General features: G+C 50.4%; 5 protein-coding genes across 5 annotated transcripts; 3 read left to right on the plus strand and 2 right to left on the minus strand.

The window, feature by feature from the left end:
- Positions 1-786: 786 nt before the first annotated feature.
- Positions 787-2,978, plus strand: CkaCkLH20_11417 (uncharacterized protein; the record flags this gene model as incomplete). The annotated part of the gene is made up of 3 exons (XM_038894131.1): positions 787-902; positions 2,215-2,394; positions 2,462-2,978. The coding sequence occupies 3 exons, from the start codon at positions 787-789 to the stop codon at positions 2,976-2,978; spliced, it is 813 nt and encodes a 270-aa protein (XP_038740461.1).
- Positions 2,979-3,596: 618 nt separating this feature from the next.
- CkaCkLH20_11418 (uncharacterized protein) lies at positions 3,597-4,287 on the plus strand (the record flags this gene model as incomplete). Its single annotated transcript, XM_038894132.1, has 2 exons — positions 3,597-4,193; positions 4,252-4,287. The coding sequence occupies 2 exons, from the start codon at positions 3,597-3,599 to the stop codon at positions 4,285-4,287; spliced, it is 633 nt and encodes a 210-aa protein (XP_038740462.1).
- A 728-nt stretch (positions 4,288-5,015) lies between these two features.
- On the minus strand, positions 5,016-5,547 carry CkaCkLH20_11419 (uncharacterized protein; the record flags this gene model as incomplete). The annotated part of the gene is made up of 2 exons (XM_038894133.1): positions 5,016-5,369; positions 5,437-5,547. 2 exons carry the CDS (start codon positions 5,545-5,547, stop codon positions 5,016-5,018), a joined length of 465 nt encoding a protein of 154 aa, XP_038740463.1.
- Positions 5,548-6,710: 1,163 nt separating this feature from the next.
- On the plus strand, positions 6,711-7,688 carry CkaCkLH20_11420 (uncharacterized protein; the record flags this gene model as incomplete). Its single annotated transcript, XM_038894134.1, has 2 exons — positions 6,711-7,101; positions 7,180-7,688. 2 exons carry the CDS (start codon positions 6,711-6,713, stop codon positions 7,686-7,688), a joined length of 900 nt encoding a protein of 299 aa, XP_038740464.1.
- Positions 7,689-8,428: 740 nt separating this feature from the next.
- Positions 8,429-12,537, minus strand: CkaCkLH20_11421 (uncharacterized protein; the record flags this gene model as incomplete). The annotated part of the gene is made up of 4 exons (XM_038894135.1): positions 8,429-8,744; positions 8,818-9,536; positions 10,436-11,445; positions 12,372-12,537. The coding sequence occupies 4 exons, from the start codon at positions 12,535-12,537 to the stop codon at positions 8,429-8,431; spliced, it is 2,211 nt and encodes a 736-aa protein (XP_038740465.1).
- Between the last annotated feature and the right edge of the window lie 248 nt (positions 12,538-12,785).

The raw sequence follows: 12,785 nt of genomic DNA on the forward strand, positions 1-12,785 counted from the left end.
TGATTCTATGGCCCCTGGCCAATTTCGGGAGTCTTATCAACTGCACTGGTTATTACCCTTCATATCTTGTTCTTGGCATCATGGCCGATATAGACATCCCAACGTCGAACAAGGCCTTAGTATGGGTCGGATCACGAAAACTTGAGGTTCAAGAACGCCCCGTCATCCCTCCCAAAGACGATGAGGTTTTGGTCCAAATCATCTCCACAGGGATTTGTGGCTCCGATTGCCACAATTGGGAGAGTGACAGCCTTTCTCGACAATTGGTTCTCGGGCATGAATCGTCAGGTATCATTGTCAAGGCCGGCGAAAGCGTGACTAGTCGCTTCGTCGGCCAAAGAGTTGCCGTGGAGCCCGGTTTTGCGTGCATGAGGTAGAACTCCCTTCAAGAACTGCTTGCAACGAAGTAACGAGCAATGCAACAGGTGCGAGTTTTGTGTCAACGGCAATCCAAACATCTGTCAGAACCTCAGATATTGTGGTCTTGATCCCACCGACGGCACACTCTGCCAATATTTTACGTGTTTGGCCTCGATGACAGTGCCTATTCCAGACTCCATCTCTTGGGAAGAAGCTGGCGCAATTCAACCCCTTGCTATTGCAGTTCAGCTTGCTAGGAGAGCGTCTTTCAATGCTCATCGAACATTGGCAATTTTGTACGTTTCTCCACCTTCGAGCTTCATGATGAGGACCTCCCGCTGATAAGCTATTTCTGTCAGTGGATGCGGACCTCTCGGGCTCCTCGTTCTCGCTGTTGCGAAGGCTTATGGTGTCAAAACCATCGTCATGTTCGACATCGAGTCATCGAGATCTGCGTTCGCGCAAGCATACGGCGCAACCCAAGCCCTAGTGCCTCCAACCAATGAGGATACATACAAAGATTCTTTGCAGTTCTCGCAAGAGTACGCACAAAAAATCAAATCAAGGTTTGGCCTGGCCAATGGGTTTGATGTCGCAGTCGAGGCGACCGGAGCAGACGTTTGTATACAGATGGCACTCTCAATGGTGAAATCCGGAGGAACTTGTATTCAAGCTGGACTGGGCAAGCCCTTGACTTCGGTCCCCCTCTTTCTCGTGACGGCTAAAGAGCTGAATATCAAAGGTAATATTTCCGTTCTTACCGTTTGAGACTCAGTAATCTGACGCCATTCTAGGGACTGTGAGATACACTCCCGGCTGCTTTGCAGATGCCATTAGCCTGTTGGACAGGAAATTGGTGAATCTGAAGCCACTGATCACATCGACGTTTCCCCTTAGCGAAGGTTCAGAGGCATTTGAGGCCCAGCATGCCAGGAAAGACATCAAAATTGTAATTTTCAACCAGTCTTGAGTAGATCAGATAGTCCTCACAATCGATTAATTCTGTCTTCCCATCTTGTCAAATGAGTGTATGCCGGTCATTCTTGATTCCTGAATTGTTCGCCATTCTTCGCCATATTGTCGTGGTGGATGTGATTGAATGTCGCATCACTCTCAGGGATGCTTATCATTATGTCATCTTCATGGTAGGTCTATGCAGTCGAATGTGTCGCCTGGGGTTGACCGGACAGGTCCCCGCCGTCCATTCGAGAGACGGCTCGAGAACATGAAAGAGACCGAGAGAATGGGGATTAGGCACTATTTCCTGAAAATACCCTGTTGCAGACCCGAGTATTCTGTGCCCGGATATCCGATGACTCAGCGGAGATCGGGTCACGTTAAAACAAGCTCAACGGTAAGATTGGGGCTCTGTGGATCTCCTCGACTTCACTTCGAGCTAAGATGAACGCTGGATCGTGCCGCGCGCTACTCAAACTTACAGCCATGCTGCCCAGAGCTTACAAGCTTGTCTCCTTGCGCAATCACTCATGCTGAACAACCCGCAGGTCAGCAGGGACCCAGATCTCAAGGTTCCTCTCATATATATATAGGCTTAACCTCATGACCATTGTCGTCTGTTTTGACCAGAACTAAGCCCTCGACTCTTTTCCTCATCACTTCGTACTCTTCTACTGAAATGCGTTCAGCATTTAACCTCGTTTCCCGCAGCTGGACTCGTTCCATCATATCCAAGAACGCATCAGCGGCTCGGAAGTACTCCTCGTCCTTTCCTGTTCCCCCGGCGATTCCGACAAAACACCATGTTCAAACTACATTGAACTATCTCAAAAAGCTCCCAAATGGGCAAGAACCTCCTCCAATTTATCCCTTCATACCCGAGAAGCATGACTACAGCGCCAATGTCGAGAGCGTCCCAGTGACGATTCACGATGTCGCTGGAGATGAGCTGCTGTATAATTTGGACGAGCACGGTTTCAAGTTTCACTACCACAAGACCAAGGTGTCGAACTTTGATGACCCAGAAGTGGTGAAGACGGAGTACTTCCCTGAGGTTGAGAGAATGCTCAAGGAAGTGTAAGTTACTCAAACTCGCGACCGCCTATCAATGCCGAAGGGGTGCAATATTGACTTGGAAATATAGCACTGGTGGAAAACATGTATTCTGCTTCAATCCAATCCACCGAAAGCCGCCGACGGACCCAACCAAAGTTGAGCAGGGCCCCGTCGGCGTCGTTCATGTCGACATTACACCGAAGGAAGCTGTGGAGGGCGCCTGTTTGGACATCGGACCTGAAGCTGAACAGTACCTGTTGCTCAAAGGAAGAATGCAAATCATTCACGTCTGGCGGCCTTTGAAACCGGTTTACAAAGATCCTTTTGCCGTGGCGGATTCTAGATCAATCCCGCAGGAAGATCTCATCAGCACAAAGCTGATCTATCCTTACCGAGAAGGGTCTACTTTCAACGTCGTTGCAAACCCGAGACATCGATTCTACTACCGCTACGGCCAAACGCCGGACATTGTCACTTTGTTCAAGAGCTTTGACTCTGATGCAAGTGTTGCGGGCCGGAATCCTCATTCAGCTTTCGTCGACCCTGATACTGTGGATCATCCCCATCGCGAGAGTTTCGAGCTTCGGGCTTATGTCTTCCATTGACGTTGCCTATTCTGGAGACTAGAACCCTGTAATATACTTGGATCTTGGTCCTTCATGCGAGGGTTTCATTTGTATGCTTTCGTAGTTCATTAAAATCATAAAGCACACTTGTCACATTCTTTGTTGGCACCAATTCATCATTCCAATTTTCTTTGCATTTGAGATACAAAAGGCCATTTAAGTGATGAAAAGAATATTTTGCAATAAATAAATAAAAGCAAGATTTCTGACAAGATCATGGGATTGACAAACAATCCGGAGGTCTACGATCTTTTCAGGTAAACCTTATAGCCATCCAGGCCCATCCTATGAGTCTGTTAAACAAGAAATGATTCTTTAGTAGCAGGAAAGAAGGATGGTAAAGCCCGCACCTCTAAGATCAATGCCTCATTCAAGAGCTAGCAGACAGAAAGTGCCCGCAACTTCATGTCATGCTTGTCTCTACAGGGCCGTTGTCTCTTTCCTTTATGCCGCTTCCGTGGGTGGCAGACGTAACCCCAGGCCTGTCAGTACATAAATATTGTCGAGGGAAGGTCATCTTGGCTCGCTTTTCTCTTACCTCGCTCGTCGGCCAGCACTGATCTATTGAGGGTGCTAACGCACGAACAGCCGCCCAACATGCCCGAAACCACACGGAAGACGAATGCGACCAAGGCGGTGCTTGACACTCCTCGAAACTCCCAGAAGAAAGCAGCGCTGCCGTTTGAGATCTTCCTTGATATTGCCGAGCTGGCGGTTGCCGAAATCGCCGACAAAACAGACACAGAGTACTGGGACCTAGAATGGGACGATGACACTGCGTCCAACGTTCTCTTGTGCTATGGTTTCAACGGCCCAGAGCCGGATCAGCACGACTTCCATCAACGATGGCGATACCGGAAAATATCCACTTTCATGCAAATCAACCACATGACACGCTCCACGGTCACCAAGGCGGCTCTCGTCATCTTTCCTCTCCAAAAGAGGCGCAAGAAGGACATTGGCAAAGCTTTCATCTTTCCGAAGAGAGACAAGTTCAATCTCATCGCCTATCATTGGTCAATTTTCGGAAGTTCCCCCAGGCCCACAATCTGGAATGCCATGGAATGCCCCAACAACGCCTTCAAACCACTTTGGAACCGACTCAGCTGCGTGGTCGTGGATTCGCCTTATTTTTTCCAGCAGACAAATGGAAAGAAAGCCAACATTCTCCTCGCTCTGCCGGGACTTGCAGCGGTCGAGGTGGATGCAGGCACAGTTCTTCATGAACTAGCGGGCGACAGGAAATGGCCAGAAGATGAAGACCATCTTCTCCAGCTTCTTCAAGTAACCTTCCCAGACCTGGCCAAGTCTGTTTTCGCAGGGAAACATGAACGGAACGGCGAATTCCATCGGATGTGGAAGCCCTTTGGAGAGAGAGGCATCGTTCTCGCTGTCTCGAGCATCTGGACTCGCCAGCCGCATGTCTGCGTACACACTCTGAACCATGGAATCAAGTACAGATGCTTGAATTCACCACGTTTTTACGTGAACCCTTGCTGGGATGACGGGCACCCTTTTTGGACTTCTTGATGGAGGCAATGTCTTTCTGCCGAAGCATTTGTTCTTAATGAAGACTGTGTAGCCGATATTTGGATGGGATGAGAGGACGATGCTAGGAAATGAGCATGAATGATGGGGAATTAGCTGATAGATTTACAAAGATAGATCACGAGGCAATATGCGTGAAACTTGACCCTGCCCTCGTTTCCTTCTAGTGCTCCATCAAACGATGACTGGGACGATGCATAGCAACATACGAGGGTATTACCACGGAAAAGGCGGTACAATAGAACATGAGTTGTCTTGAAGAATCAATAAATAGAGAACTTGTTGTAATTCCATCGCAGCCAGTGTAAAATGACAAGTCCCGGGACCACAAGGCAGGTCATGGTGTGTTTTTGATTTTAAATCTGTGAAATATTGGCCTCGCAAAAATGCCATGACACAAGCACCATTGGAATCAAAGTGAAATTGACGTCTGAACGATTCAACCGTCAAAAAAGCTGCTTCCCTCGCTCATTTCAGAACGCAGTTGTGGGGGTTGCCAGTGCCGTCTGCCTTCTCCTTGGCGCCAATACCGCAGAACTTGAGATCCTTCGTGTAGTAAACACGCATGGGGCCAGGGCTGTTTCCGCCCTTCTTGGAGTTGTAGTCGTAAGCCTTTCCGTTGGCAAGAACGGGAAGCTCCCAGACGTTGGAGCTACAGCCGGAAGCAAACGTCATGACGTTGCCCTTGTTGTCGAACGGCTTGGGGTAGCCGCTGGCACCCTTCGTGGTCTTCGCGGCGCGGAAGTAGCCTACGGCCTTGTCGTATCCGATGTCACCGTAGACAGTTCCGTCGTTCTTGGCGCCGGACTTGCAGACGTAGACCTATGATGAAGATGTTAGATTCTGGCATGGTTTCGAATGTCGAGTTGAGCATAAACTCTGTACGTACCTGGCCGGACTGGCGGATTCCAACCGTCGAGTCCTCGTTGAGTAGGGCAACGGGAGTGGCAACAGCCGCGGAAGCGGCAAGGAGAGTAAGAAGGTAAGTAAACGAAACCATTTTGATCCGAAAACGAATGTTGCTGGGGTTTGAAGTAAAGGAATTAAATTTGTAAGATGCGAAAGACTGTTGATTGCTTGCTGAGTTGAGGTTGATATCTCAATGTTTGTGGGATGGAACAGGAACTATTTATCATCTTTCGAATAACAGTGTCGCCCAGGCCTCCAGAGCGTGTCAAGTATGGCGATTCAGTCGAACGATGATCTCTGCGCTCGGGTCCTATTGAGCTATGCCTTGAAACAAATTAGAACTAAATTGCGTCTTCCAATTTTAGTTTCGCGAAGCTTAGAACACGGCATATCTCAACTCGTAAGTGAGGCATGCGACTTCATGTCCTGATAAGCCCGAGGCAGGTGTTCGGCCATGCTCACCACAGCTATCTCAGACGACTTCAAGTTATTCCAGCTAAGAATGCTCACTGCCAGGGGTAATCGGACACTCCGTTCTCCCCACGAACCCACTGCAGGCTTACTGCGGGCAAATTCTCGCCAGCTCCATCTCTCGGCCCGATCCATGGCCCACGCAGCAAGGCATGGGTGTCCATGAGCTGGTCGGCGTGGGTTTCGAGTATATCTAGTCTAGTCACCCACATAGATGAAAGGCTGGAAAACTTCACAGAATGTGGTGCGACTTTGTCTGCTTAAGGTTTGTTGCCAAGCCTGCCAAACATCTCGGCATCCGAACGGCGTCAGGGGTCTCGGGAGGCTGTGCCGTCATGCGGGGCCGGCAAGGCCGACGTTTAGAACAGGCCGGCCGGAACTTTAAAGTCAAGCGAACGGCCCCTGACTTGGGCATCCCTGGAATCATCACCTGTCTTAGATGCACCCAAAATTGGCGAAATGCTTCTTGCCTTTCTCAACGCCGTATACAAAACAGTAAACTCCAGAAAACACCTGGATATTGTTTACCTGTCACTCAAACGCAGCTTTGTAACCTACCTAGGCCTTGAAACTTTCAATTGGCCGACGACGGATATTCCCGACGCGAAGAATTAAGGCAGTGCAACAGATGATCATTCCAATGACGTAAACGGGTTAGCTTGCTGTATTAATAGCCCCAGTGACGACAGGTCCCAACCAATGCTTGAACAACCTCAAAGAACCTCAAATCATCCACCAACAACATCACAAATTTACACACAAGGGCCACATCGAAGCACCAATATGTCAAGCATACAGCTTCGGCTCGAAGACGACGCTTCACCAGCGTTCGCGGAAAAGGTCGTGGGCATTCTCAACCCTGCCATCGCCACCGATAGCCATGAGTCACATGCCGAGGCCGCTGCCGCCTTGAACTCACTCTTCATCGAAGACTACACGGCGCAGAAAACGGCGGGATCATTTTTGTGGTGGTTTTGGGATCTTATACACGACCTTGCACGTCAGATCCCATACAACCGACCCGAACAGGACCGGCTGGCGGCGATCATCAACAATCTCACCAAATTGCTGTCTAAAACTGTCGATCTCGGCGAGAACTGGGGTGCCAGCTCTGTTCAAGTATGGGCTAAGTTGCCCATGTTTGGTAACACCTTCCGCGAAAAGCTCGACGACGGTGAGTCGCAACTGCTCCCATCAACTCCACCAAAAGCTCGAGAAAGATGACCTCAAGCTGAACCTTTCTCATCACTAGACGATACGCGGGTTTCTGATGAGAGCTCCAAGAAGGAGCGACGGATAAACCTCCAAGCGTTTGCAGCCAGAGTCGCCTCCTTCGGCCACTTCCCCTTCGAGGTCTACGCGATTTGGGCCCTCGTCGACGCATTGGAGGGTACCATGACCCCCATCCGTGGCGCTCCAGACGAAGTCAACTCGGATCCTACTGCGGTAGAAGACATATCATACAAAGTCAAGTGCGCAGCAGTGTGGACGATCCATGCAGGGCACCTGCTGTATGGCCGCGATGAGGAGATTCCGGGCGCCACGGCCGGGCCTCTGTGGAAGCTTGACAAGAAGGAAGCTATGAAACTTCGGCGGAAGTTCAGAGGTACGGATGGATTGTGTTCCGAGCGATGGAAGCTGTGGAAGGAGAGATTTGGGGTCGTTCGTAATGATGATCGACTGGATGACGAGACGCGCGGCATAGCTGGCGAAGCATACCGGGTGATGGAGAAGACTGAGGATCAAAGCAACAACAAGTAATTTCGTTTTTATCGCATTTGTTTTAGCATGAAGATGAGTATTCTTGGCAAGCTGCCCTTTTCTCCATGCTTCAGGGCTCAGTCATAGCCGCTGTTGTTTTGCAACAGCGACACACGCATCATCAGCGGAGTACTAAGAGACTGCGCCATGAAGAAAATGTTTTCCTATTAGCATTCATGGGTTATTTGACATCCTACTTTACATGTGTAACCCATTGTAGAAAGCGCAAAGGTAGTGATACCACGATCTTGGTGAGATACGCCTGTGCAGGACCATGATCTCAATCATCAAGATCATCCAGAGCATGACGTCAAAGCCACCCAGCAAGGTCAAAATTCCTGCCACATGTGATCATAGGTATCTCTACCTTCGCGTCGGATCTCCTCCAGCTTGGCTGAAACAGCCTCTCCTAGGCGGCCGAACGATTCAAAGGCATTTTGCCTCCCATGTATGTATGAAGCAACCCGTTCGACTTTGGCCTCGGCCCACTCCAGCAATCGCTTGTCCTGCTGAATAGAGTGCTGTAGATTGTCTCTTGTGGCTCTGCTCAGATGGAACTCGATCGCCAATTCGTCGCTTTTTTCGCCAGGTATGGCATACGTTCTGTTGCACAGCGAATGCAAGAGGAACTCTGCATCCAAGAGCTCAGTCCTAAAAGCATCCCGCTCCTGTTGATTTCGCGGCGTAGGTCCCAGGTTCGGCTTCTCGGCGGGCTGCAACAAGAAAGCTAGCATCCTTCGCTACAGGGTGTAGTCTTTCATGTCACAGCGCCGGGAACCCTGGAGGACCACAGTCGGGCAAGTAGAGATAGCTCGCATGCCATTCACGATGACGGCGACGCCACAGTCATCAATGCTGATCTGTTGTGGGCAAGCTCCGCTGCGGACGGTCGGGACCAAATCGGTCATAACGAGGTATGTGGCAAGCAAGCGCACGTGGGCTTCGACTTCTGGAGATACGGTAGGTGATATCGACGACAAGTCGAATACGGTGATGATGTTTCTTAGACGGTCGAACTTGACAAGAACCCATTGCTGATGGCGATGATTTGGGTAGCTCGATTGGGGCGAGAATAGTCGAAGTTTGCGAATTGTTGAGATCTTCCTGAGTCTGCCGTGGAAGAGAGAACTCAAAGGGGGTTTCGAGAATGCTTGCGGACGCGACAGGATCGAGGATGATGTATCGGAGTGGGTTGAGCTTGACGGAAAGCTGAAGGGCATCGAAGATGACCTTGCCAGTGAGCCGGGTGCCTGACTCAAGGCAAGAGAGATCCTCTCTGCGAGCGGTGTAGTACTGGGACGTCTCTTCGGTGTCAGCCTCACCAGCGTCAGGAGCCGAGAGACTGGCGGCGGCAAGACCGATCCTGACTTGTTCCTCCGTGTCCATAGAGTCATCTTCTTGCCGCGAGGCGACACTGATCGTATCCTCCGCGGCCTTCTCACTAGTAGCCATATCGGTGTCGCACGTGGTCTCCGCGGGGGATGAAATCGGCGAGTATGTCAGTCCGCTCTCGGTTGTCTTTTGCTTGAGCCTCGCCACGACAGATTTGACGGCATTTCGGCTGTAGGCGATCTTGTGAAGAGGACCGCCTTCTTCCCAGAGAGATACGGGAGAAACATCGGGACAGAGCTCAAATATCTTCAGCAAGTTCGCACTGAGTTGCATCTCGATTCCCTCGATTCTGGTGCCGTCAGGTGTGGTGTCGCCACCGAGGAGGGCTCGCAGCTGCTCTTGCAGCTTCAGGGTTTCTTGCTGTCGCTGCTTCCGTTTTTCGTGCTTGCTCGTCTGCTTGCTCGTCATGTTGGCGGTGGGCTTTTCTCTTTTTAGATAGGCGTTGTTGATCGAGGGCTGTTGGGAGTAAAAGGATCCGGCAGTTTTGTGGTAAGGTGGAAAAAGTGTGTCGATGAGGGTGGGCGAAAAGATTGGAAAACAACCTTTCGCTAGCGATGCGAAGCCAGGTGAAGTTCAAAAATGAGCGGAACACGCTAGAATCTGCGAAAGAAAATGAAAAAGAGCAGGGTATTGTCTCGTTCTCGCCGTCGTCCTTTCACTTGTCTTGGACCTTTTGCTGAGTTGTTGTAGGTTACCTTAAAGCTCGCGATGGAGGGGCTCACCTGCTTTGGGTACCGGATACCTGAAGTAGGTTGACAAATGCGCAGGGAAAGAGGTAGTGGAGACTTTGGGTACGCTCCTTCCGCTTTTGTGCCAGCCCGGATTTGATGTGAAGGACCCACCGCTTTTGCTTACGTATCCCATTTGGGCCAGATTTCCGGGTCCTTTTCCGGTGTCAGTCGGGAATCCGGAGTGAAATGCGCTCTTGTCATTCCATTCAAGTGATCGAGTTTGAACTCTTCCGGCTTCTTGGAAACCACTTAAACCGTGGTTTTTCTACATTCAAATGCTTCTTATAGGTGATTCGATTCTCTCTTCTCTCCTTTTTGTCAGGTTCACCTCATCGATGATGCTGAATGTTCGCAGAGGCTAGACGCATCCTACATCACGAGAAATACCATGCTATGATGAGTACGTTGTAATTATTTTCTATTCATTTAACAGCCATTCTCGAAATCTCGAAAACCCAATTTTATAACGCCCGCTCCGACAACATACCCTCCTGATGATCACCAGATGCACCAAACCCTCAACTCACAACTTCGCCGGGTCGGTTCGTTCTCCGTACCAGCGACCTTGAATGCACTATGCGGACACATCAAGGCAACTTTGTTTTCCCCTTGCCCTCTCCGTACCAAAGCCTCACTGTCGAAGAACTTGATCAAGTACACCTCCTCCGGTGTCTGCTCACTCAAGTAGCACCACGCGTGCTCACGATCTCCGTCGCCATCATCGAACCCCGAGTCTCTTCTTCGCACGTTCGAAGGAAGAATCATTGCGTTCTGGCTGTAATAAAATGGCACGCATCCCGGACGATTCCGATACGTCCGCGTCAACGGTGCGTAGTCGATGTCTTCCGAGGCACGCTGGCTCATGTCCATGACAGCCAACGGATCTCGACGGACCGTCTCCCAAGCGCGCCAAATACTGAAGAATCCGTATCGAGGGCCGTCGTAATTGGAGCCGTCCCAAGCCCAATGACCCCCCGTCGGTCTTTTATCGTCCCCCAATCCTTCCGGGTCGATTCCAGCTTCCGCAATCGCGCGATCCTCGGCCTCGATGATTTCTCTCCGGAGTCGAAGGAACTCTTCTCGCTCCCCGGGCGTGGTGCAGCCGTCTGCCGTATCGTTCTCGGAGAACCAGTCAGACTCCTTCATCGCGCGGAAATGGCCGCGTGCTCCAGCAGGCGTGTAATCCGAGTGGGCGATGTTGAACGGGGCCAAGGATTCGATCTCGAAGCCGACTTCTGGGTTCATCCCTATGATCTCCCAATTTGGGATGTCTCGAAGGGAGTGTTTGCGAACGGTAACGCAGCGGGCGCCGAGTGTTTTCTTCAGCAAGTCGGTCATGACGGGGTAGTACTCGTTGGTCATGACTTTGTGGTCGTGAACTGAGCCTGGCGCTGGCGAGATTGGCAAAGGCTGGCGAACGATCTGGAAACCATGCTTGTCGTGTGTGTATGATGACAGAGGAGCTGGGAGGGAGCGCAAGTCGGTGACTGGCACATGGTAGGTTTTGTTGTCTGGCGATGTTCCCTCGATGATGGTAAGATCGTCGAGCGCAGGAGTACCAAGCCCGTTGTAATAATTGAAGGAGCCCAGAACTTGCTTCTTCTGCTCAGCTCGTTCCGTACTCGACTCCTCCGCTGTCTTCAAATTATCCAAGTTTGCCATTTTACTCGCAGACAATAGAATTGGTGCTGAGGGTGTTGAAGTTGCACATGCAGCTACTTGAAAAGTTTGGATGGTCTTCTCTTGCAGTTATAATCCATCTCAAGCATGTGCGCACCTTACTCCCCGAAGTTGATCCCAGGAAACCTTCTTTGAGTCCGAAGTCTCCGTGGTCTGACCATGGCTTTGACGATTCATTCAATACTATGTGATACCACCTTCATGGTATCAGAATCTGTGCACGTAGACTGTCGTGACTCGAGGCCACGTTGGATCATCTCAATTCAACTAGCATTCGCATGTCTTCCGTCGTGACTGGCCACCGTGTAGTCTGTGCAACTCCCCCAAAAAACTATCTTACATTAACTGACACACACCATCACCAGGCCCGAGACTACGCATCCCGCGCGGATTAAGCGGAACGTCGGTTGGCATCCCACCACATACTGCCCCTTTTCTGATGGCACCTTGACAAGCTTTCCGTGTGTGCCAGGAAGGGTTAGCGAGCTTCTCGGAGGATTTGAAATAGGAAATCAAATTGACTGAGTAACATGTGTTCATCCTAGAGGACGGCGCTTAGCCATGATTGATAGTTAAGCCAAAAGGGGTTGAATCAACAGCTGAAGCGACAACCATGGTAGACCCAGAGAGGTATTAGAGGTCTTAAGGAATGCTGCCGATATCACATCGCTCAGTCCAGATTATAGTCAATGACCGTTATCAAATAATTTGAATTCAATGAGCCGCCCGTGCTAACCCCAACCAACTCAAATATGCTTGGACATCACCAACTCCAAAAAGCCCACCAAACTCCGTGCATACGCAAATCCGCCCCTAAGACCCCGTACTCAAACTCAGCAATTCACATTGCCGCAAGATGCAAATTGCTGGGTAACACAACAGAACTGCTTTCCACCACTGCAGTCGCCGCACCAAAGGTATTTATCGCGGGCGCTGATGACCTGATCTCTGGCGACCTCGACGGAGGCATCTGTCACGCCGAAGGCGGGAGCAGCAGAAACCGCGACTGAAGCGGTGAAGACGGCGAGGAGAGTTGCGATTTTCATGGTGAATTGCGGCAGATTGGCTGGTAATTGTTAGTGAGAGGATGACAGAGGACCTAAGGGAGGTTCCATACGTTATGCGGACTTGATCGTAATTATGGGCGATAAATCAATACTGAGATTGTTTGCTCTCTATGTAGAGTTCTCTTGAAGCTTAGGAAATGTCTTGGCGCGTGCCGTTGAGTAGCAGAAGTCGAGAAAGAGCAGCAGTATACAGTGATTGACTAGTGAAGTGTTGATGAGATGATGAT

Source organism: Colletotrichum karsti (assembly GCF_011947395.1).
Source record: "Colletotrichum karsti strain CkLH20 chromosome Unknown Scaffold48, whole genome shotgun sequence".
NCBI lineage: Eukaryota > Fungi > Ascomycota > Sordariomycetes > Glomerellales > Glomerellaceae > Colletotrichum > Colletotrichum karsti.